Raw genomic sequence first — 24,220 nt, 5'->3', positions numbered from 1 at the left:
GAGAGTAAACATATGGGCCTAATAGATACTTATAAGTGTATAAAGGAGATAAATTTTAGACAAATAAGGAAAGATTCTAAAAATGACTAATATAAAAGAACAACTCAACAAGGAAATGGGACTAACATTCAAGAACGGAGGGAGTAGTGTTTTTGTCCCACATTGAAAGAATTCCTCATTTGCTCCTTGTTTATATATTGGGTTATGGGTGTAACTCTCGTTTGATAAAGTGTGATAGTGGTATAGGTTAACACATAACACCGCACTGACCGGCTGGGTCCGGCCTCGAGACTTGGGATCTTCAGGAATGCGATGTGCAGGCGTGTGTTGGGTTTCATGGGTCTTACCTATTCTTTTGGTGTCGGGTTGTTTTGGTTAAATCCTTGTTACGTGAATCTTTTTGATCTGATTACGTACCCGTTGGATTAACTAAGCTTAATGGTGTCATTACAGCCTTAATTCTTTTTCCCGTTTTTGTCAATTGCTATTCGAATACTTAATCAAAATTTATGTTGCTTCCCATAAAACACAGAATGCAAATAACTTCCAAAAAGAAAATCAATCACATTGTTTTTTTCTCGAAATTGCTCTTGGTTTTGGGCCATGTTTAGACTACATTCGCGTTTGTGAGTGCACACAAATTCGGAGCTGCGCTAATCCTGGAAGGCGACCGCTTTGTGTTCTACTACAACATGAGATAGCTCGGAATCATCTTTCAGTATAGTCAGGACCATCATAAAAATTTCGGAGGCCCTGTTCTAATCTTCTCCAAATCTAAAAAAGGGGCCCTAATATTTTTTTAAAAAAAATGCTATAAACAAAATATTACTTCACGAATATTACATTTTTATTCCTAAAAATTTAAACAAAAAACATAAAAAAAAACCTTATTTTAGCCCGTTGAACAATAATTTCCACAGTAAAAATCACTTCCTTCTTCTAATATTTTAGCTTCAAAATAAAAGAAAGAAAAAACAGTCAGACAGATATGAATTAATATAGAAATGATAAACTGAAATTACAACAACAAAAATAATATGAAATCACGGTAAAAATTGAAAACAAAAACTATAAAATTGTAATTAACAGCCCCATCAAAAAATTTGTAATTAACAGGAAATAAAATTAGCTAAAAGAATGCAATCTTTTTGTGAGATAAGCACGAATTCATGAATAAAGAACTTGATAAGCACGAAATTTGTGAGATAAGCACGAAATTAAGAAAAAAAAAATTACAACCGTATGAATTGGAAAATTGTAATTAACAAGAAATTAAAACCATAAAATAACGAAATTAAAAAGAAAAAAAAATTATATTTTCATAAACTGATACTTTTAATTGATTTGATAAACTCGAAAATACCTTTGGCTATGTGATTCTTGTTCTTCATCTTCAACAACTTTCTAAATCTCACTCTTTTTCAATTCTAAGCAAGTAGAGGATCCAAATTATCAATCGAAAACTGGAATTGGCAAATTGTATTAATAAATTGGAGAAAGAAAATCTCCAATTTGATTTTTTTTTTTGTTGATTAGAATATGGAAGGATTAATAATAAGACTTTTGGAATTGGGAATTCGAAATAATATTGGAAAGAAAAGTAACTTAGGGGAGATTAATCATGAGTGAATCTTGAGGAAGGAAAACTAAAAGTGTGAACTGGGAAGTTGGAGTTGTCAAGTTGAATAACTGACTGAAAGGAGCATTTACATTTTTTTTTTTTTTTTAATATGTAGGTTAGGCTTCCAAAATTGGGCCCTTGTTTTTCCACAACACAGGACCACTCAAAAAACAAGGGCCCTGTGCATCATAGTGGGTGTCCACGACGCAACAATTTTTCCATCTATTCGTTTTTCAATCAGATAAGTTTGTTCTAATTTTTGGTATTATCGCAACAACTTATACGTGGGAAGTAGATGGTATGTAAGTTTTACTAAGAATAGAAAATAAATGGTGCAGAAAGGCTTCAATTTCTTGGATACCACCCTCTCAATTAGGGGTGTTCATCGGTCCAAATCCTGACCGGACCGGACCGACCCGAATCGGACCGAAATTTTGATAATTCAATTCCGAAAATTTACACAATAAATTGGGTAGGTTGTTAGTATAGTTCCCTATCCACGATTCTGCTATTTACTTTAACTGAAAACTAAATTTAATAAAAAAATATTACTGGAATATCGAGGAACTCCCCGCCTGAGACGGGTAGAAATAGTAAAGAGGGGGTGCAATTGGTAATGCTTTGATTATTTTTATGTACAAAGCAACAAACGTTCGAATTTAGAAATTTGAATTGGATTTATATCCATATACTCTTTTTCTTCTTTTCAGTCATTCATTGAATGATAAATCACTACAAGCGATGGGATACACGATTTAAAGAACGTAATATCCAATATTTCAAAATTGTATCCAGAATGACTGGAAAAGTGGAAACAAGACTCGATATAATTTGATCGTTATCGGCAAATCCAAAATCTTTGTAGATAGACTCAATTAGTAGTTTCCAACCATGGGGTGAATGAAAATCCGATTTATCCGGACCGGTTATGCTTGGACCGGACCCGGACCAGACCGGAAAAATCGGTCCAAAACCCGGATCGGACCGGTTTGGACCGGTTGTAGACCTATTCCTATATATTTTTTATTTTTTCTAAAAATTATGGTAAAAAAGAAAAAATATAAATAAAAATAATAATTGTTTAAGACCCTTTTTGTTTATCTAAAATTAAATATATCACAATGTAGTAATATTTTCAATATATAAAAGGAGAAAATTAAATTTTTAAATACTTTATATTATATTTTATTAAGAAAAAATCGGTCCGGTCCAAAATCGGGTTTTGGACCGGAGCGGAGCGGACCGGATCAGATCGAAGACCGAAAATTAATATTTCTCGACCCGGAGACCGGACTGATTGCCTTCGGTCCGGCCTAGGTCGATCCGGTCCGGTCCATTTTTTCGGTCCGCACAAATTTTTACACACCCCTACTCTCAATAATTTGCCAACTAAACTAGTTGAGATCCACATATAAGAGTCAGAGTCTATAGAAAAATGTTTCTCTTATTCAAGTTCATTAAAACTATAACATTGTGAGTGAAAATTTATAAAGGAGCCATTTTATTTTATTTTTTAAAGGAGAAAATGATATACTTGGTTGGTACAACTATAATACAAGTAGATGAAAGTACTTTACAAAAAAAATAGATATAAGTAAAAATATTAAATCAAATCAAACATTAATAACATGCATGGATTAACAATTTTTTTACGAATGATCAACATGTGATTTTATCACACATTACTAAATATACAAAATACACACGTACTATGTTTTTGGTGTTAGCACCCGATTCATCTTTAGGGCTAATCTGAATTCAGGGGGAGTTCTAGGTTGATAGGTTTCAATCCCCTCCCAATTGTTGTTGCGGGGGATCGAACACGGGTTCTCCCTACCAAGTTCAACCCCAATCACCACTGAAACAACAAGCAATTGGTATAGACACGTACTATGTAGTAATGCACTACCTTCGTTTCATAAAATAGTTTACAATTACTATTTGCACAAATATTAAGACAAAAGTAAAAAAAAGTTGGTTGAACGTAACAAAATATGGATAAAGTAAGATAAATGTGTAAAAGGGTTGATGGATGTAAGAAAAAAAATGAATAAAATAAAAGAAAGTGAGTGAAACATTGTAAATATTTTGGGTAAGAAGAGTATGATAGTAAATTTTAATGTCCAAAATTAAAATAAAATAAATTGTAAATAACATTGTGAAACGGACTAAAACAGAAAATGTAAAAATTACTCCCTCTGTCCCGGAATACTCGAAACGATTTCCTTACAAGGTTATCCTGGATTACTTACAACGTTTCTAAAAATATAAACTTTTATTAGTGTTGTATAAATTTCTCACTTACCCCAAAGACCCACCTACATCCTACTAAAAAAACATTAAAAAATTTCACTACCTCCACCCCTTTCCCCTACCCTTTTAAAAGTTTGACACACATTCCACTACCTATATTAAAAAAAATACCCGACTATCAACTACTTTGTACGGAATATCATCTAAGTAAATAATAAGTCAATTACAATACATTAAACTTTGTGTCGGTCAAACAGTTTCAAGTATTTCGAGGTAGAGAGAGTAGTATTATGAAACGAAAGTAGTATCAAATTATTCAAATGCTTATATGCAATCTTTATTACACTTTAAAAAAAAGTGATAAAAGAAAAGGTCGTCAATTGTTTATCGTTGCTTTAGATGTTGAGATTGAAGAAGTTCATAAGAAACTCATCCACAACCCACAAAAACCCTATCAACAACTAAGACTTTCTCTCTCTAGTTTTTCCTCTCAAAGAAAACCCATAAAACCCTAAACCTAGCCGCCACATTAGCCGGCTCGCTGGTGGCCACGACTCGTTAATCGGCCGCCGGCGAGCCTGCTACCCTATTGTTAGCGGTGTAGCTTCGTGTTTCTGGCGGGGAAGAAGAAGACGGAGCCAAGCTTGGTCGAAAGAGAAGCTTCTACCTCCTCTTAGTGTGCTTCTTCTCACCGGATCTGGTAAATTTTAATTCGGAGTTGTTTTAGTGTGCTTCTTCTGTTTGCGCCGCCATCCAACCAAGCTAGGGTTTAGGCTCATCCATTTCGGAGGTTATTGGTCCAGAATTTCAACCTAATCTATTCCACCTACCACCTAATCGCCGCCGCTTTTATCAACGGTAAAGGTAAAGTGCCGCCGGTGTTTATTTGCACGTAAAGGTTAATTTTTAGGGGTAGGGTTTAATTGTTTGGGATAGATTTTCTGGTTTGGGTTGTATTCTTGGTATTTGGGAATTAAGTCTCTGTTTTCTAAAGGTTTCCTAATCGCCGTCGTCTTGTAGTGTCGGGAAAATCCCGATCTTGCCGATAAAGGTAAAGGTTAGGTCCGGGATTCAGTTTAAGGCTTTTAATTTCCTCTTGTTTTAGTAACCTCAATGATTATGGGTTTGTTATCTTATTTGGTTGTTTTTATGTGTTTATGGTGGGTGCATAGGTTGTGTGCAGTTGAATGTAGATTGCTTTGGATAGCTCTGGTTTGCTTTTCTGTGTGTAGGTTGGTTGTTTACCAATTTGAGATTGTTGTAGGTTTAATGAAAGATGGGTTTTTGAGTTCTTGGATGTTTATGGGGAGTCCTATGTGGGATGTCCTAATTTGGAAGATTGGAGTAGATGTGTTGGGATTAGGTAATAGGAAATTTGAGGGAATGAGTGTTAGCAACATTGGAGGCTCTGTTTTGGGTGCTATGCCGAGGAAAGGAGATATGTGTGGGAGGGGGTTCAGGTTTACATGGGTCTTGGTTGTTAGGTCGTTTATGGGATTAACTTATGTTAATTCTCATTTTAGGTTAGCGATGACTGTGTTTGTCGCTTTCAAAACCTTATATCTTAGCGCTGCTGTTAATAGCATGCCTTTTGAGTCACTTTTAGTGACTCATGCCTCTTGTGAGCAAATCACAAGTCCTTTGCAACTGGCTCGTGTCATTACTACTCTTCTACTTCTTTCTTTGGATTTTAATTGTTTCAGTATCTTAAGGGAACCTCCAAGTTATTGTCCCAATATCCCAGTCTTCCACAAAGAAAGCATCAAGAAAGGCTTTGGCATGCTACTTTCAGTGTGGCAATGTAAACAAAGTCAATTCAACAATCGGGATACCAACCGAGAAGAGCACGCTATCTTAGCATTTATGTTTTTAGTTTGTTTTGTAGTAAATGTAATGGTCCATAAGGACCTTAGTTTGTAAACTCTTTTATTTATGCAATATTGAGCTTATGTCAAAAAAAAAAAAAAAAAAAAAAAAACTGATCATGGATATGGAAACACATCTTAAAATAAATAAATAATTTTTTTAAAAAAAACTGAAACTCTTAGTTTATAAATTTGAACAAAAGTCAAGCTTAATGGGTCAACATCTCATCCTTAATTTCAAACTAGAATCTTCCACATGGAGTACTTGATTTTGAAGTTGGTTTAATTAATTAATCATGTTTTTGTTCTAGGTTATTGGTTGATTTAAAAAGTCATCTCCCAAAATATCATTGAGATACCAATTAATAATTTCACAAAATTCACTACCTAGGCAATACAAAATTTAATTTAATTTATTTTTTTTAATAAAGGAAAAGTACACGTATTTATGATCTCCCTATCTGAAAGAAAGACCAATAGATAGAGATAAATACAAAAAAAATAAAAAACTAAAAAGAAAATAAAGTACAGGAAATAAACTAAAAAAGAAAAGAAAAATAAACTAAAGAACCCAAGCTTTTTGAAGAAGCTACTACTGGGGTAGTACAAAATTTACTATGACCATCACATACAAATTGAAGTACGGAATCTCATAGTCCGTATTATTTAGCTTCAGTTATGTTAAACTTATTTTGCCTTTTGATCAGTGCACCTGATCAGTGCACCTGATCTGTGTACCTGATCAGTGTTCCTGATTAGTGTTCCTGATCAGTGCTCTGATCAGTTTATCTGATCAGTGATCCTGATCTGTGCAACTGATCAGTTACCTGAGTTGTTGGTGAAATTCATCTGATCAGGGTTGTATGCGGAAAGGAACATGTGGGTTCCTGCGTATGTGAAGCATTTATTTTGGGCTGGCATGAAGACGACCCAACGAGTTGAAAGTATAAACAGCTTTTTTGATCAATTTGTACACAAGCATACTCATTTGTATGAGTTTGTTGAGGCTTACTGTGAAGCAATGGAGGCAAGGGAAAATGAAGAAAGTATGGCCGATACGAGCACTGCGAGAAATCTAAGGCAAATTGTCACCTGTTTGCCAGCCGAGGAACTTTTCCAGAAATTATACACGGACGCCAAATTTCATGAGGTCCAAAGAGAGTGTAGTAGGGTACTGTATGTGCGGTGTTTGAGCAAGAAATGTTGGATGAGTCTGTTGAAGAGTACGAGCTTGAGGATAGGGTTTGGATAAAGCCTAAACACGCAAGGAAGGAGATTGTTACGAAGCATAAGACGAAGTTTGTTGCAACGTATAATTACGTTACCAAGGAAGCATCTTGTGATTGTAAGCACTTTGAATGTCACGGTGTAATGTGTAGGCATATGATATTGGTTTATGACTTGAATAACCAGACTGAAATTCCTGGCAAGTACATACTTCGTCGTTGGCGGAAAGATGTTGAAAGGAAGCATACGAAGGTCAGGGTCATGTACCACGACCCATTGAAGACAGAAGTTGTGTGTAGGTAAGAATTATTATTTTATTAAAACAATTATTATTTTATTAAAGCTGATATACCTCATAATGTGTACATGTTGTCATTGTGTATCTGTTGTTCACATATAATGTTTAATATTGACAGGTACGATAAGCTAATGGTGTTCTTTGAGCCTTTACTTTCAAGGGCAGCTACCTACAAAGAGTCGATGGATGTTGTTGTTGAAATATCTCACTTGTTGGCAATGCGTTTGGATGAGAAGATTGCAATGCTTGACAGGCAAAGGAAAAATGAGGATGTTGTAGTTGGTACCCCGTCATCTGTGTGTTTGGAGAAAGGTGGTACGGAATTGACCCCCTCATCCATTGGCCAGTTACAACCTATTGGGGTACGACGTACGATGGTGTTTGATTCCCCACAAACGAATGAACATGAAGGAAGTTGTGCCGGTGGTGGTGGTGTATCGGGAAGCGTTGGAGGTTTATCTGGCAGCTTTGCTCGGGGTTTATCAGGAAGCTTCAATGATAGAATAGATGCAATGGATGCAATTGCAGCTGGTTTAACAGGTGGCTTTGATCATGATGATGATGATGATGTTGGTGGCATTCCTAGCCTTGAAAGCATAGATGTGGGCCTAGATGGGGTCCAAGCAAATGGCAATGAGGTTTTTCCTTTGTTAGATCCTCCAATACCTCCAAGACCGGCCCACAAGACTACTAGTTACCGGTATAGGTCATGTACCGAGCGTCTGAAGCGGCCAATTACCCAAGAACAACTAATGAACAGAGAGACTCTAGCTCCTAGCTCAACCAATGATGTTGGTCCTTCTTCTCCTTGTCCTCCATGTCCTCCTCCATGTCCTCCTCCATGTCCCCCTCCTTGTCCTCCATGTCCTCCTCCTCCAGCTCAACCAAAGGCTGCACCGAGGAAGGCAGCGGCACCGAGGAAGACAGCGGCGCCAAGGAAGCCTGCGGCACCGAGGAAGCCAACAGCACCCAGGAAGCCAGCAGCACCCAGGAAGCCACGGAAGAGCAAGAAGGTTGATGAGCAACAACTTATAGTGCATCCGCAGCAACAACAACCGCAACAAAACTTCGTGCATCCCCAGCCACCCCAACAGGTAATTTACAAAGCTTTCATTATACAAGTTCATCTTTCGTCTGAAATATAGTTTAAGCTAGTTAATTAAGCTAGTTATGTAGTTTAAGAAATAGAAATAGAACCAGTTACGCTAATTAAGTAAAATAGAAGAATTAAACAATTAAGCTAGTTAATTAAGTAAAATAGAACCAGTTGGAAATTAAGTCTATTAGTAAAATAGAACCAGAAGATTTGGTTTTGGCAGTTGGAAATTAAGTCTCTGATTTGGTTTTGGCAGTTGGTCTGTTAGTCTGTTTTCACTGTTAGTCTGTTTTGATTTGGAAATTAAGCTTCCTGATTTGATTTGATTTGGTTTTGGCAGTTGGATCTTTATTTTCAGAAATTAAGTCTATTAGTCTGTTTCACTGTTGGAAATTAAGTGGACAAGTTGGGTCTTTATTTTCACTGTTGTTTTCAGGAATTTGTACAAAGTGTTGGTGGTATACAAATGTTGGATGGTTCCTTTAGGTACTATGCCCGGCCTGTTTCAGCTCCCAGATGTGTATATCAACAACAACGACCATATGTTGGCGATGGATATATTGATGGCTACATAGACCCGTCTGGGGACCATGTCACGTTTGGTTCTCCTCAACCGGGGCATTCTCAAATGGTGCATCCTCAAATGGGCCATCCTACTCAAATAGGTCATCCTTCTCAAATTGTCCATCCTTCTGAGGTGAGCCATCTTTCTCAAATGGGCCATCCGATCCCTGTTATAAACTCGTACCATCCTGGGTCGTCATCTTGTCAAGGGTGTTCCTCCGTAGGTCAGTTTCGTCCACTAAACAACATCAACAACAACACTGCTATTGTTTATAATAACCATTTTCCTTCGTTTACGCAAAATGGAAGTGTTTCTATGCAACCTGTTTCAGGCAACGATGGTGGTTCAAAGGCGACGATGGTGGTTCCTAGATTTATACAAAATATGTTGTTGGGAGGAAATGGCGAAGGTTAAGGACTTGTAATTCATTCAATTGGAATAGTTGTTGTGTTTGTGATTTACTCAATTGGAATAGTTTGTTTGTGGGAGACTTTAAACAATTGATTTGGTACATTTTTACATTATCCTTATCCTAGTGCATAGTTTCAAAGGTCCATATTCAAAATAGGCCCATATTCAAAATTGGAGTATTCAAACATACGTTGTTTTTTATCACTAATGGTACTATCCGATCCAAAATGGCACTCATTTACATAAAAATGGTATTCATTTACATAAAAATGAAATTATATTGCATGGCCCATAAAAATGGCCCATAAAAATGATACTCATTTGCATGAAAATGGTATTCGTTTACATAAAAATGGTACACAGTTACAAAAAATGGTATTCATTTACATAAAAATGGTACTCCTGTTACAAAAGTGGTACTCATTTAAAGGTGTTATTCAAGATATAACTTCTAAAATATCATCAAAAATTCCAATTTCTAAAATATTTTTTGAATACTTAAGTACTTTAATTTTATGAAATATTTAAGTACTTTATTTTATGAAATATTTAAGTAGTTTTAATTGTTCCATCAAATCGAGTATTGTTATCGAATCGTATATCGAATCATCATAAGAAATCATTAGAATGATTTTTAAGCCGAAGATTTCATAGGCCGAATTTGAAATCGAATAATCTATCATCCTTATTAAAATAACCATTTACCTTATGTCACTCTCGATTCATCGTATCATGAATCGCAATTCATACCTTTGACGGAATCGAATCTTAGAATGAATCATAGTAAATCAATCAATTCATTAAACCATGAATCCAATCATCCTTATTCTTATTCAAATGATTAACCATAATCTTACGTGAACCATATATCACTCTTAACCATTTTCCAAATTGAAGTGGTGTTAAAATGAACATATGTGGTATTCAAATAGGTAAAAAGGGTATTCAGTTATATAAAGTGGTGTTAAAATGAACATATGTGGTAGTTACTTCATTAATAATGGTATTAAATTATCTTTATTATGGGATTCTTTAATACTCTTTGAAAAGTTATAAATAAAATCCATTTCAATTGTAATTGGATTGATTATTAAACCATGAATTTTATAGATTAAACTATGATTCCTGATTAAGTCCAATTATTCCATTAAACTAACCATGAATCATAAATCGAATCATTAAATCGAGTTACTAACCCTTATTCAAATGATTTAAAGGGAACCATGTTCGCTTGAGTAACCATGTTTGAATCATTCGTGAAATCGATTCATAATCGAATCATTAATTCATCGAATTCATCGAATCATAATCAAATAATTATTCGAATGATGTGAAATCGAATCATAATTAAACCATTATTTATAAGTAAAAGTATCGAATCGTATATCGAATCATTAGAATGATTTTTGATTCATATGCCGGAACCATGTTCGCTTGAGTCACCATGTTTGAATCATTCGTGAAATCGATTCATAATCGAATCATTAATTCATCGAATTCATCGAATCATAATCAAATCATTATACGAATGATGTGAAATCGAATCATTATTTATAAGTAAAAGTATCGAATCGTATATCGAATCATTAGAATGATTTTTGATTCATATGCCGAATTAGAAATCGAATAATCTATCAACCTTAGGGTCAACCTTATTCAAATAATTAACCATTTTATCTTATATCACTCTATATTTTTTAACTATAAATTCAAAATTAAAAATTAAAAATTTTAACTCTAACTTCAAAATTGACAATATTACCAATTCCTAAAATGGTATTTAATAATTTAAAAATGACATTGATTTCTGAAAAATGGTTTAACATACATTTAGAATGGTGTTATATTGTCAAAAATGGTATCAGTCATCCCCAAAATTGGCATTCAAAAACAGAATAAAATTTTACACCATGTAACCCTAAACGCTAAACCCTAAACCCTAAACCCTAAACCCCAAACCCTAAACCCTAAACCCCATTAAGTAACACTAAGTCACTACATCACTACATAAATCGAATTAATTAATCAAAACATTACACCATGAATCCAATCATCCTTATTTACATAATTACCGAATATCCTAGTTCAATATGGAATGGAATTGAATCATCAATCATTCACCTTATTCAACTCTACATTTGAATCATTAATTTGAATTCATCGTAGAATCGAATTGTGAATCATAATTCATGATTTTATACGAATCATTATCCATGATTTAACTCTCACCTATAATTACACACCCTAAATTTAAAATTAACCACATATCACTCTTAACCATTTTTCAAATTTAATTCAAAATACATAAAAATAGTATTCAAATAGGTAAAAGTGGTATTCATTTATAAAAAGAGTGGCACTGTGTTGTCAAAAGTGGTGTTATGTTTAAACAAAGTGGTAGTAATATATCTATAATGGTATTAAGATATCTATAATGGTATTAAGATATCTATAATGGTATTAAGTTATCTTTGAAAAGTTATGTTTTATAATTAAAATCATAATATATCAATTGTAATTGGATTGATTATTAAGTCATTCACCATATTTTATTGATTAAACTATGATTCCTAAGTATTCCATTAAATCGAGTCATTAACCATCAAATTCCCATATTCAAATGATTTAGAGGGAACCATGTTCGCTTGAGTAACCATGAGTCTTATGTGAATCGTAAATTTGAATCATTTCTATAATTGAATCATAAATCGTTATGTGAAATCGAATCATAATCAAATCATTATTTAACTCTCTCAATTATAATTATAAATCATAAATCGAATCATCCAAAAATTACTTATTCAAATAAATAACCATGAATCTTATATGAATCATAAATCGAATCGTTAAATCATATCCTTAATTTCATACAATATTTACACTCTTAATTATAGAAATTAATCCTAATTTCAAAATTAAACCATACTTTACTTCACTCTAATCATTTTCTAAAATTAAACCATACTTCACTCATTTATATACGGTATTGTTTTATGAAAAATGGTATTACTTTATAAATAGTGTGCCACTATTTTCTCCAATATGGTACATAGTCATCAAAAATGGTTTTTTTAATAGAACAATGGTGTTATTTGTTACAAAAATGGTACTCATTGCAATTCATTTACATTGAATGGTTCTCATTATTTAAAAATGGTATTCGTGTTATATAAATTGGTATTTAAGTGTATGATTATGGTGTTAAGGGTACAAAATTGGTACTGTTTTTTGAAAAAAATGGTGCGAATATGGTCATACTTTGCATATAATTTGGGTCATATTTTGCAAAGACTTTGGGCCATATTTTGCAAAGACTTGGAAATATGCATCCTGCAAAAAAATACATCCTCAAGCCTGAAATATTCATCCTGCAATATTATCTATGATCACAAATTCTTGATGCAACTGCAATATTATCCATGATCCTAAATCGTAACAACAACAACAATATTATCCATGATCCTAAATCGCAAACAACAACAATATTATACATGATCCAACAACAACAAAGTCTTCCAACAACATACATCCTAAATATTCAACAAAGTCTACCAACTACCAAATTTACAAATTAATAACAATTTATCCAACAACTATGATCACAAAATTATCCAACATCCACATTATCCTGCAAATCATCCAAGAACCAGTTTAGGGCAAACCACTACTACCCCCCCCCCCCCCTTGTCCTAGCTCGAGGCAGCATTGCTTCAAGCATGGCGTAACTCACGTCATTGTATTCCGACAGCAAGTCGTCAAGCATTAACGCCGTTCTTAATTTCACCAAATCATGCTACAAAATCAGGAAAAATGTAAGTCCTACTACTATGTTGGACCACACAAAATCTTGAAGTTGAAGTTGAGAAAATTATACTTACCACTTCATACTGTGCCACGAACCGAGGCGCACATGCCTTCATGCAGCTTAACATTATAACCCCGCACGACTTACTACAACACATTTACACATTTTTAAGTCAAACAAATAATAAACTTTACAGGCACGATTAAGAATACAAATAAACCACATATATACTTGTCCACATTGCCTGCTATGTTGATGACCTCAGTACGCCAATTGCTCATTGTCCCTGCCTGGTATCCAGGTACATTCACCTCGAACATGGTGTCCATTGCATTAACCTGGTACGAGTATACCAATATTCACATTTTTAACTCCTCAACAAACTCCTACAAATTTATGAAAATCAGTACAAAGTCAAGTCCTCAACATTTACCAGATCATTAAGGTTATCGGCATGTTTCTCCGCTGGGTTTTTGAAGATCGAATCAATCAATCTTATTGCCTTCCCCTTAATGTCAAAACAGACACCCCACCAATGTTCTTTGACCAGTACGGGGACAAAAACCTGTACCACAGGTGTCCCGTTATAACTGCTTCACTTAAAAATTAAGCACACATATATTAAACCAAAAAATATACCGTCGCTAGAGAAGTAAACGGGATGTTTTTCAGAACCTTGCCGTACTTGGTTCCTATGATGTAGTTGGAGTCTCTGGGTTCCAATACCCTTAACTTTGAACCAAGAAAAACAACAGTCAGATAATACAAACCAACATAGATGGGAAAGAAAAATAAAGTTAACCCGACAATACTTACGGCAAAATCAGGAGTCAGCAATATCCTTTCACTCTTTCCAACGAACTCCTTCACCCTCCACACCTTAGTGTACAGAAAGGAAGCCATCCGAACATACCCGGTACTCACACATTGGCTTGCCATCAATGTGTGGTAACAATCCCTTTGATCAGCCACCCCACCATCACAGCTAATCATCTCTGGTCCTGGGCTATATACAATTCATTTACAATTAGAGCTACATTCAATAAATATAAATACACGTAAACGATTTATTTAAATATTCATACCAGGTGGGGATGTTCCTTGATGACCGCCAAGATCGGATGAATACAAGGACACGGTTTGCAAACGCTGTAATTCTCTGTGGATTCGTAGACAACTCATGCACAGCAGAAGACAACGCAGGCTTAGTCACTCTCTTGGGCCCAGTCCCGGGAGTAATTGCTGGCTCGTTCTCTTTTTCTTTTTCTTTTTCTTTTTCTTTTTCTTTCTCTTTTTCTTTCTCTTTTCCCTTATCTACAATTGTCACTTGCTCAACATTTGTCACTTGCTCAACTTTCTGGTGGAACGGCTGCGGCGTCTGATTTCTTTGAAGATCCGGTTGTTGAGTCTAGCATCTCCTCGGACGAAAGTTGATTAGCTAGCTTCACACACGAAGCTGCCACCATTCCAACCATCCCAACAGGACCTTCCTCGACCTGAACAGGTGCCGCAGCAGTCGAGAGACCGTTCGAAACAGCAGCTGAAACACCGCCACCCCCACCACCAATGTTATAGTGGAACGAACCAGAATCGCCTGCTGAGTAACCCCCACCAGCATTGTTCTTTCCACCTGATCCTCCTGAACCTTCTGATCCTCCTGAATTCTTTCCACTTGCAAATGCATCAAAGCCGATCGGTGCTCGAGCAGCAACATCGTAGCCTTGACGAGGAGCGTTCTCAAACCCAGGAGGACCTAGACCTAGACCTACACTTACATCATCACCACCCCCTCTTCCCATACCCCCAGGAAAACCAAAAGGCCCTCTTCCAATTCCCATACCACCAGCCCCTCTTCCCATTCCCGTACTCGTACCAACACCTTAATCACCTCTGCCAACAAACCGCCTAGTGCCAAACCCACTAGTGCCAACCAACCCACTAGTGCCAACCAACCCACCAGTGCCAACCAACCCACCACGAGGCCCAACCCAACCACTGCCAGCACTGCCAGCAAACCCCCCAGTGCCAACCAAACTACCACCCCACCCACTGCCATCACCACCAACACCCATACCACTACCGCTCGCTAACCATTCCCTCTCGGACACATCATTCACAATCATACGCTCCAACTCGGGTTTGAACAACTCAAGTACCTGCACAAACCAAACATGGTGCACCAAAACAACTCAACATTGCACACATCCAAAATAATCATACGCTCGGGTTTGCACATAAATTACACTAACCCTAACCAACAATAACACAAAAATTCAACCTACAGTAGTTTCCTGATTTGCACATAAATTACCTGATGCGCCAGTTCTTGTACAACGGCACTATCTCTACTTAGATTTCCTAAGAGGGAAGCACCAGCGTTTCCCCCTGCATTGCCAACATCTGCCCTACTAGGATCAGTTTCCGTGCCCTTGCCGGTCAACGGCTCATCTACAATATCAATCTGCCTGTCAACTTCCTTGTTTGTCAGACCACTAACACTGTTTCTCACTTCACCATCATAAACCACCTTCTTTGACTGCAAATACATAAGTACCTCGTTAATTACAACGTAACTAAATATTTTTCAATCAAACATCCACCAATTTTGTATTACCTTGGATCTACCATAGTCATATCCTTTTCTCTTGTCTCTCTTGATTGCTTTTTTCACTTCCAGGTTCCCCCAAACCTTCAACCTAGGTAAAGGTTCTACATCAACGGGGGTTCCCGCCAAGCGATCAAGGTAAAAAATCTGCAAATTTAGTCAAACAAGTATTAGAACTAGATTTGCAGTTATATAAAATCAAATAAATAAATTAAAATGTGACACAGATCTTACCATTAAGGCCACAACACATCCACCGCATCCACGAGCATAACCATCATCGTAAAAACTCTTCAAAAACACTTCCACACGTTCCATCAGCCTATTATAAGTCCACGTGCACCAATCGTACTCCTCTGCCACACCACCCAACGAAACAACAGCCATCAATTTGTGTGACAGGTTGGTGCACATGGCTGTAGGGCAAAGTAAGTGGCCCACTACCACAGGCAAGAACGCATTCCTAAATGCTAGCTTCTCACCAGGGGTACTTAGAGGTATAACCTCCCCTGCTGAATCTTTCTCCCCCTCCACAACTTTGGCTACCTTCTCCAACAACACCATATCCTTCGAAGGATCAGCAACTCCAGTACCGTACATCTTAAATAGCTCAATGGCAGGACGTACCATTTGCTGATCCTTCCAATCAATTGCCACAGGTGCAGGAACATCCTTCGTTCCCATTGGCAGCCCAAAAATCCTTTGAACATGTTGCGGGGTAAACCGGAACACATTCCCATCCCCAAACTCTACATGCCCCTCAGCATCTACCCTGGTCATCAACCAGTAACAGAATCTCCTGTCCAACTTCCCCAACTTCATTTCCAACAACCCCGAGAAACCCATTTTCTCTACTTCTTCCCGTCTTGAATCATCCAGTTTCTTGATTAACTTGACGAACGACTCGACCCGGCAAATAATTTTAGGGGCCTGATTAAGAAATATTTTAAAAATAATACATATAACTTTTATAACTTATATAACTTTTATAATACATTACTAAAGAAATTCTAATACTCAAATGTTAAATCTAACATAAATAACACAATTTACCTTTTCACAAGTTCGTAAATGCGTCAAGACAACACGATTACGTGCCTTGACAATCTCCCCGGCACTCTTGCTCTTTTTCTTCGAAACCTGAAAATATATTACGCAAACCTCTTAAAGCTTATTTAACATAATACTAAATTGATTTAAATTTATATTTTATTGCAAATAATACTTATTTAATTTAAAACAATAATTTAGTATTACTTAAAATACTAAAATTTACCTTCTTCGAGGCCTTCTTCGAGGCCTTCTTCGAGGACTTCTTCCTCTTTCTCTTTCTTGGCTCTTCCTCCTCCTCCGAAGAAGATGAAGACGAGGAATCACCTTCTGACCCTTCCGTGGATGACGCAGAAGATGAAGCAGAGCACTCCTCAGAGGAGGACTCCTCTTCACTACTTTCCTCCTCACTGCATTGTACGCCATCTAGATCTTCACTTGCCTCCTGGTACACCAGCTTCTGCCTCTTCTTCTTCCTACTACCACTTGCACTAGGTTTCACAACATGCTTCTTCGGAGGGGTTCTCCCAGCTTTCTTTGAACCACCCCCTTTCTTCGTCATCTTTAAATTCCCCATACTAACTTCTACACAAAATTAAACCACACAACTAGATTAACATCGATTAACATTCAACTAACATCGACAAACAAGAAGCGGGGGGTAGGGGTTCCCTAACACTTTCACAACAACGGCAACAACCCTTACAAGCTTGTTGCAAATACCATGCATTCAATCAAATCAACGAACCGGTTTCCGACTACCCAAACACCAATCAAAAAACAAGATAAAAAGGCATGAATTGCAAATACCATACATCGATACATCACAACTAGCAGACCCATCCACCACACCACCACCACCACCACCACCACCACCTCCACCATCACAACAAGGCATGCCACCACCTTATTCTAAAAAAATCAATCAGAATTTCATTATAAACAAAGTTATGACCAATTTCTATTTCGATGAATTGCAAATACCAATACCAAATTATTGGACAAAAAACCTAACACTATTTCCCATTTAACCAAGAAATTGAAACTACTTCAACCATTTAAACAAAATTAAGAAACCAACTCAAACAATTTATTTAATCAAGGGCAATTAATTTAAGATTGAATCTACACCAATTAGTTTGATCTTCAGCAATTTATCACATTCACTTTATCATCATTATCACATGAAAGCAATTCACAACTGAAATCAACAATTCCATTCTCGCATTAAATACGGAAAATTAGTGCGAATTTATGCAAACATTTACTCAAGGATTTATGCAAAAATCGTATCATGTCCAAATCTATAAACAATTGACAATAATTTTAAATTTATAAACAAAAACCCTAATTAATTTCAATTTTAGGGTTCATACCTCGAAAATTTGGGGCTTTTTCACGAACAGAATTTCGTCCAACTTCCGAGTGCTTCTTGCGAGAACTTGAGTGACTAGAGAACTTCAGTGAGAAAAAAACCCAACAAATCTTCAGTGATTGTTTTTGGAACTTCGAATTCGATTTTTTGGTTTCCAACAAAACTCGATCAAGGAGAGAGAGAGAGTGAGATTGGAAGATGAGAGGAAACAAGTGAGGAGTGTGGAGTCAGCAGTTGGAAGCCCGTTACGGAGTCCATGCAAGCAAACAGATTTAATTTCAAATGGCGCGCGAAATTACCAAATTGCCCCTGGCATGTATTTGCAAATACATGCGTGGCTGCGATTTTGACGCCCTCCTATTAAGGGCGATCCTGAAAGATCTCCGAGCCAATTTATTGGAGAATGGGGAATCTTGGAGGTGTGGAATGACAAAGGATGGTACCTACGGAGTAGCTAGGAGCTTCGTGTGAGCTTGTCTGCTTAGACACTAAGAGGCTGCTTGCTGTTTTTTTGTTTCTGTATTTTCCCAGGTTTCTTTAGTTCCTTTTCTTTTCATTTCGTTTAGCTCTAGCTTTGTTTTCTCTTTGGGCTTGGCCCTCTTTTTCACAAAAAATATACTGAAAATAATTTTAAAATCATGTAAATAATCGGGCATCGGCATCGCCCGGACCAATAAAACTAGTTATTAATATCATACTAGTTTAGGTCTCGTGCAATGCACGATAAATTATTTCAATAGTACTTAAAAAAAAGTTTGTAATATTGGGAAAACGTGAAAGTAAAAATGATATATGTAGAAGTATAAAAACTCAAAGTGTATAAAATAAATATTCAAATGAACAAACTTTGCATGTTACAATACAAATAAGGATTATAGTTGTATACTTGTATATATATAGATCGATCTATCAAACTTAACCAAACCAGAATGACAGACCCAAGACTAGTTTTTATCATAAAAGAGCGTCTCGAGAACTATTTTCGTATAGATAACCCGAAAAAGATCGACCATAACTGAGTTAGTCAAATAGTTTAAATTGAATACAATTTTGATAAATGGACTTCTAATGTTAGTCTACTTACCATGTCTTATTTGTTTTAATTAATATATGTACTCACCATGTATATATTATTATTATTATCAATACACTAACGTTAGAAGTTCACTCATCAATATTATTTAAATTATTATGAAATTAAAAATTGTAATAATACAGAAATAAATTTAAATTGTAAAGGAAAGAATAATATTGATTCATCTTTCCCTCTAATAATATATTATGTAATTACATTTTTATGGTAATTGAATTATATTTTTATTTTAGTTTCCTAAAAAAAAATAATGTAATTTTTTTATTAAAAAACGTTAAAAGAAAAAGAAATTTTGGCTAGAAAAAATTACACCAAGAAATCATTACGTGTCATTCCTTATTTTAGTACTCCCTCCATTTCTTTTTGATGTATCCATTTGGAATCTGGTGTGATTTTTAAGAAAATTGGAATATTGGTTTGTAAGGGTATAAGTGTAATGATTGGGTGTAAGAGAAATGATTGGGTGTAAGAGATTATAATAAATAAAGAAGTGAGAAAATAATAAAGAATTAAGGTAAGAGAGAGGAGTGATAATGATGGGTGATAAAGGAGGTGAGAGAGTGGGTATATGGGGAAGAGAAAAGAATTAAATATTATGGGTGGAGAAAATTAGGTGGGAATATGGGTAGAATCTTTAGGTATTTTGGTAATTAGATAGAAATGTAAGGGTATTTTAGAATAAAATATATGTCCAAAAATAGAATAGATTCTAAATAGATACAACAATATGAAACACTTAAAATGGAAACGGATACAACAAAAAGAAACGGAGGGAGTATAATGTAATAGATTACCCGATACGGGTGATTGCACGGCCAATAACTAGTTTAAATTCAAGTTAACCACAAATGAAACATCACGTGGCGCCAAGTTGCCAACTCTAGAAATTCGTTAAAGCCAAAGGAGTGTGGGCCTCCGGTGCATTGACTGTTAAATAATCGCTAACTGCTGTACCCGGGTACAGCCAGCTCTGGCTGTACCCCCCAAAAACGACGCGCTCATATTGTTTGTTCATTCTTGTCGACTGTTTGTTCTTTTTTATTGTACTGTTTGTTCATTCTTATTGTACTGTTTGTTCATTGTTATTGTACTGTTTGTTCTTTCTTGTTGTAATGTTTGTTCTTTCATGTTATTTTTAAAATTCATCATCAAATTTTCATAATTGTTGTATTTTTTGTTCTTTCTTCTGGAATTTTATGTTCTTTTTTATATTGTTTGTTCTTTCTTGTTTATTTGTTTGTTTATAATAATCATATGGTTAATGTTCATAATTAAACTCTTCATTAATCTTTTATTCTTTCTTTTTGTATTGTTTGTTCTTTCATGTTGGCTTTAAAATTCATCATAAAATTGTTCATAATTGTTGTATTGTTTGTTCTTTTTTCTGGAATTTTATGTTCTTTTTTATATTGTTTGTTCTTTTTTGTTGAATTATTTGTTCTTTCTTGTTTATTGGTTTGTTCATAATAATTATCTGCTTTATTGTTTGTTCTTTCTTGTTGTATTGTTTGTTCTTTCATGTTGGCTTTAAAATTCATCATAAAATTGTTCATAGTTGTTGTATTGTTTGTTCTTTTTTATGGAATTTTATGTTCTTTTTTATATTGTTTGTTCTTTTTTGTTGAATTATTTGTTCTTTCTTGTTTATTTGTTTGTTCACAATAAATATATGGTTAATGTTCATAATGAAATTGTTCACTTCATTGGTCTTTTATGTTTTTACAAGCGCCTATATTGTTTATTTCCATATAAATAAATAAATGTTCATTTCCCTAATAGTAAATGTTCATTCCAAATAAATAAATAAATGTTCATTTACGAAATAGTAAATGTTCATTTTTGTAGTTTATTTCCAAATAAATAAATAAATGTTCATTTCCGAAATAGTAAATGTTCATTCCAAATAAATAAATAAATGTTCATTTCCGAAATAGTAAATATTCATTTTTGTACCAGTATTTGTTCTTTCTTGTTGTATTGTTTGTTCTTTCATGTTGGCTTTAAAATTCATCATAAAGTTGTTCATAATTGTTGTATTGGTTGTTCTTTTTTCTGGAATTTTATGCTCTTTTTTATATTGTTTGTTCTTTTTTGTTGAATTATTTGTTCTTTCTTGTTTATTTATTTTGTTCACAATAAATATATGGTTAATGTTCATAATGAAATGGTTCATTTCATTGGTCTTTTATGTTTTTACAAGCGCCTATATTGTTTATTTCTAAATAAATAAATAAATGTTCATTTCCAAAATAGTAAATGTTCATTCCAAATAAATTATTAATGTTCACTTCCGAAATAGTAAATGTTCATTTTTGTAGTTTATTTCCAAATAAATAAATAAATGTTCATTTTCAAAATAGTAAATGTTCATTCCAAATAAATAAATAAATGTTCATTTCCGAAATAGTAAATGTTCATTTTTGTACCAGTATATTAATGTTCATTTTAAATAACACAAAACGACATCGTTTTGGATAGGGGTACAGCCAGCTTTGGATGTACCCGGGTATAGCCAAAAATTTGCGACTGTTAAAGATTAAGGTCCAGATAAGTGGGGTCAAGGGGGTAAGTAAAGTGGGCCCATAGTCCATTATTTGGCCGACGTATTTCTCGGCTGCCTTGTTTAATGGGCAAGCAAAGACCTTATTAGTAAGACGAAAATGAAGGTTACATAATCCTTGATGACGATGTTGCTGCCGTATTCATGATGCTATGGTCCACCTGTTGGTTCTTGTTCACCCAGAATAAGATAAGAGCATCAATTGTGGCTTACTCTTAGCCCACTCTTAAAGAGAGAGAAAATTTAAGAGTTATCTCTTAAAAAATAAGAGCTAACTCTTAACTACCTCTTATTTAGAGGTTGATTGTGACTTTCTCTAAATAAGAGGTAGCTCTTAAAAATAAGAGTGGGGTGAGGTGGAAGAATTTGATGTATTTTGGTTGCTTTTTATATTAAAAATAAAATTAAAAATATTAAAAAACTATATAAGAGGTAGTTTTTAAGAGATAGTCTATTTCTTGGTATTTTTGGTAGCTAACTCTTGTTAAGAGGGGGTGATGAGGTGTACAAGGAGAGAGACTAAGAGGGGGCAAATTAAGAGTGAGCCTACAATTGATGCTCTAAGGCTGTTAAGTTAAGGTTATTTAGAGGAAATCAGGGTGCGTTCTTTTTATCGGATGAGACTAGTTTGTGGGCCTGTTCGATGAACGGGCTGGTTGTTGTATGCTGGTAGTGTAATAGAGTTTAGAAGTTATGTTGTTTTTAAACAGGTGTTTAAATCAAATGACAATAATAAAACTTTACGACCTATGAAGTCTTGTCTTTTTAATCATTACATTTTTCTACTTATGTTCATCTCCCCTGAAAAAATAGGTCTACTCTAAATCACCTATTACCGCCAATAACATATCATTTGTACAAAAATCAAACAAAACTGTTACATTGTACGACTATAATCATGATATTAAATTAAGGAAAAGGCTTAACAAATTCTAACTATTAAACTATATTGACAAAACTTTTCTTATAAGAGAACTAAAACTAATTGTAAGTTCCCCAGCAACAAAAATATACAAATAAAACCCACTTAAAAGTCTCAAAATGTTGATGACGATTTACCTACCTTTAATCATTTGAATGGAAACCATACAATTTAAGATTCTCCTTCTTTGCAAAATGAATTGCAACTAATTAAGCAAGTAAAATAAACAACATACTTTCAATATGCTTAAGAAAAATAAAGAACAACACGCTTAGAGAGAAAGGGGGGGGGGGGGGGGGGGAAGATGGTACTACAACTTGAATTGCATGCATAAAAATAAAAAATCGAAATGTTGAATTAAAACACCATATGACCTCCTACAATTTCAAAAAGGATCAGTAAAAAATTATATTAGTAGGAGATTAAATTCGAATGAACGCCACAGAAGAATGAGAGAAGATTTGAGGATTGGATTAAATTGACATTGAAAATAATTAAGGTTGGAGAGTTAATGAGAAGATGAAGAACATGTAAGGTTGTTTTGGCATAATCAAGTTGAGTATTGATTCTAATTTATGATAATCCCTCCGTCTCATTTCTATAGTCCTGTTTTTATTTTGAGCGTCCCGAAAAGTCAAGAACAATGTGCTTAGAGAGAGAGAGAGAGAGAGAGAGAGAGAGAGGGGCGGGGGAGGTGGTACTACAACTTGAATTGCATGCATGAAAATAAACAATCGAAATGTTGAATTAAAACACCATATAATCTCTTACCATTTTAAAATGGACCATTCAAAAAATCTATTAGGAGGTTATGAATGCTACAGGAGAAGGGTAGAAGATTTGGGGATTGAATTAAATTGACATTGAAAATAATTAAGGACGAAGAGTTAATGGGAAGTTGAAGAATGGGGAAGATGAAGTAGGGGGCGGTTGTTTAGGAATAATAAAGTTTAGTATTGATCCTAACTTTTGGTACTCCCTACGTCCAATTTTTATGCATAGTTCTATTTCTATTTTGAGCGTCCCAAAATTATAGTCATGTTTTTTGCCATTAAGTTTTTCACTTTTTCATGTGCTATATTAATCTAAAATGCATTGAAAACCCAACAAAACTTTCCCTTGTACTATATTTCAATTCTTCATGTACTATATTCCCTTTTCTATCTACTATATTCCACTTTCTCATACAAATCAATTATCAATGTACTACTCCCTCCGTCCCTTAATACTCGCAATGCTTTCCTTTTCGGGTCGTCCCTTAATACTTGCACCGCTTCTATAAATGAAAATCTTTAACAATATTATATTATTTCTCACACTTACCTACTAACCCACCTACACCCATACTCCCTACAAAAAACTCATTTAAAAATTCACACCCCCCACTCACCACTCCCCACCCCTTACACATTTCTCACTAGCTATATTAAAAAAATACTACACTATCAACTAACACCCATTAAATTAGTAAGTC

The 24,220-nt window shown here is 34.9% G+C and overlaps 2 protein-coding genes and 1 long non-coding RNA gene across 3 annotated transcripts; 1 reads left to right on the top strand and 2 right to left on the bottom strand.

The window, feature by feature from the left end:
- Positions 1–775: 775 nt before the first annotated feature.
- LOC130465956 (uncharacterized) lies at positions 776–1,705 on the bottom strand. The gene is made up of 2 exons (XR_008925976.1): positions 1,364–1,705; positions 776–951 (listed from the first exon to the last, which is right to left on the bottom strand). It is a non-coding gene; the product is annotated as an uncharacterized lncRNA (long non-coding RNA).
- A 5,683-nt stretch (positions 1,706–7,388) lies between these two features.
- Positions 7,389–9,417, top strand: LOC110805299 (uncharacterized). Its single transcript, XM_056834733.1, has 2 exons — positions 7,389–8,358; positions 8,797–9,417. Exons 1-2 carry the CDS (start codon positions 7,396–7,398, stop codon positions 9,337–9,339), a joined length of 1,506 nt encoding a protein of 501 aa, XP_056690711.1. The 5' UTR covers positions 7,389–7,395; the 3' UTR covers positions 9,340–9,417.
- Positions 9,418–14,490: 5,073 nt separating this feature from the next.
- Positions 14,491–15,000, bottom strand: LOC130465449 (glycine-rich protein DOT1-like). Its single transcript, XM_056834208.1, has one exon. The coding sequence runs from the start codon at positions 14,998–15,000 to the stop codon at positions 14,491–14,493; it is 510 nt and encodes a 169-aa protein (XP_056690186.1).
- Positions 15,001–24,220: the final 9,220 nt, after the last annotated feature.

The sequence above is a fragment of the Spinacia oleracea genome, chromosome 1 (genome assembly GCF_020520425.1).
Source record: "Spinacia oleracea cultivar Varoflay chromosome 1, BTI_SOV_V1, whole genome shotgun sequence".
In the NCBI taxonomy this organism is placed as follows: Eukaryota; Viridiplantae; Streptophyta; class Magnoliopsida; order Caryophyllales; family Amaranthaceae; genus Spinacia; species Spinacia oleracea.
The sequence above is the reverse complement of the archived record's forward strand: the minus strand, read 5'-3'. Positions and strand labels throughout refer to the sequence as shown.

Excerpts from the sequence above, each read along its gene's own strand:
- LOC110805299 (XM_056834733.1), top strand. The coding sequence starts at position 7,396 with ATGGTGTTCTTTGAGCCTTTACTTTCAAGGGCAGCTACCTACAAAGAG. Across the intron at positions 8,359-8,796 it reads ATCCCCAGCCACCCCAACAG|GAATTTGTACAAAGTGTTGG; the intron begins GTAATTTACAAA and ends TGTTGTTTTCAG.
- LOC130465449 (XM_056834208.1), bottom strand. The coding sequence starts at position 15,000 with ATGGGAAGAGGGGCTGGTGGTATGGGAATTGGAAGAGGGCCTTTTGGT.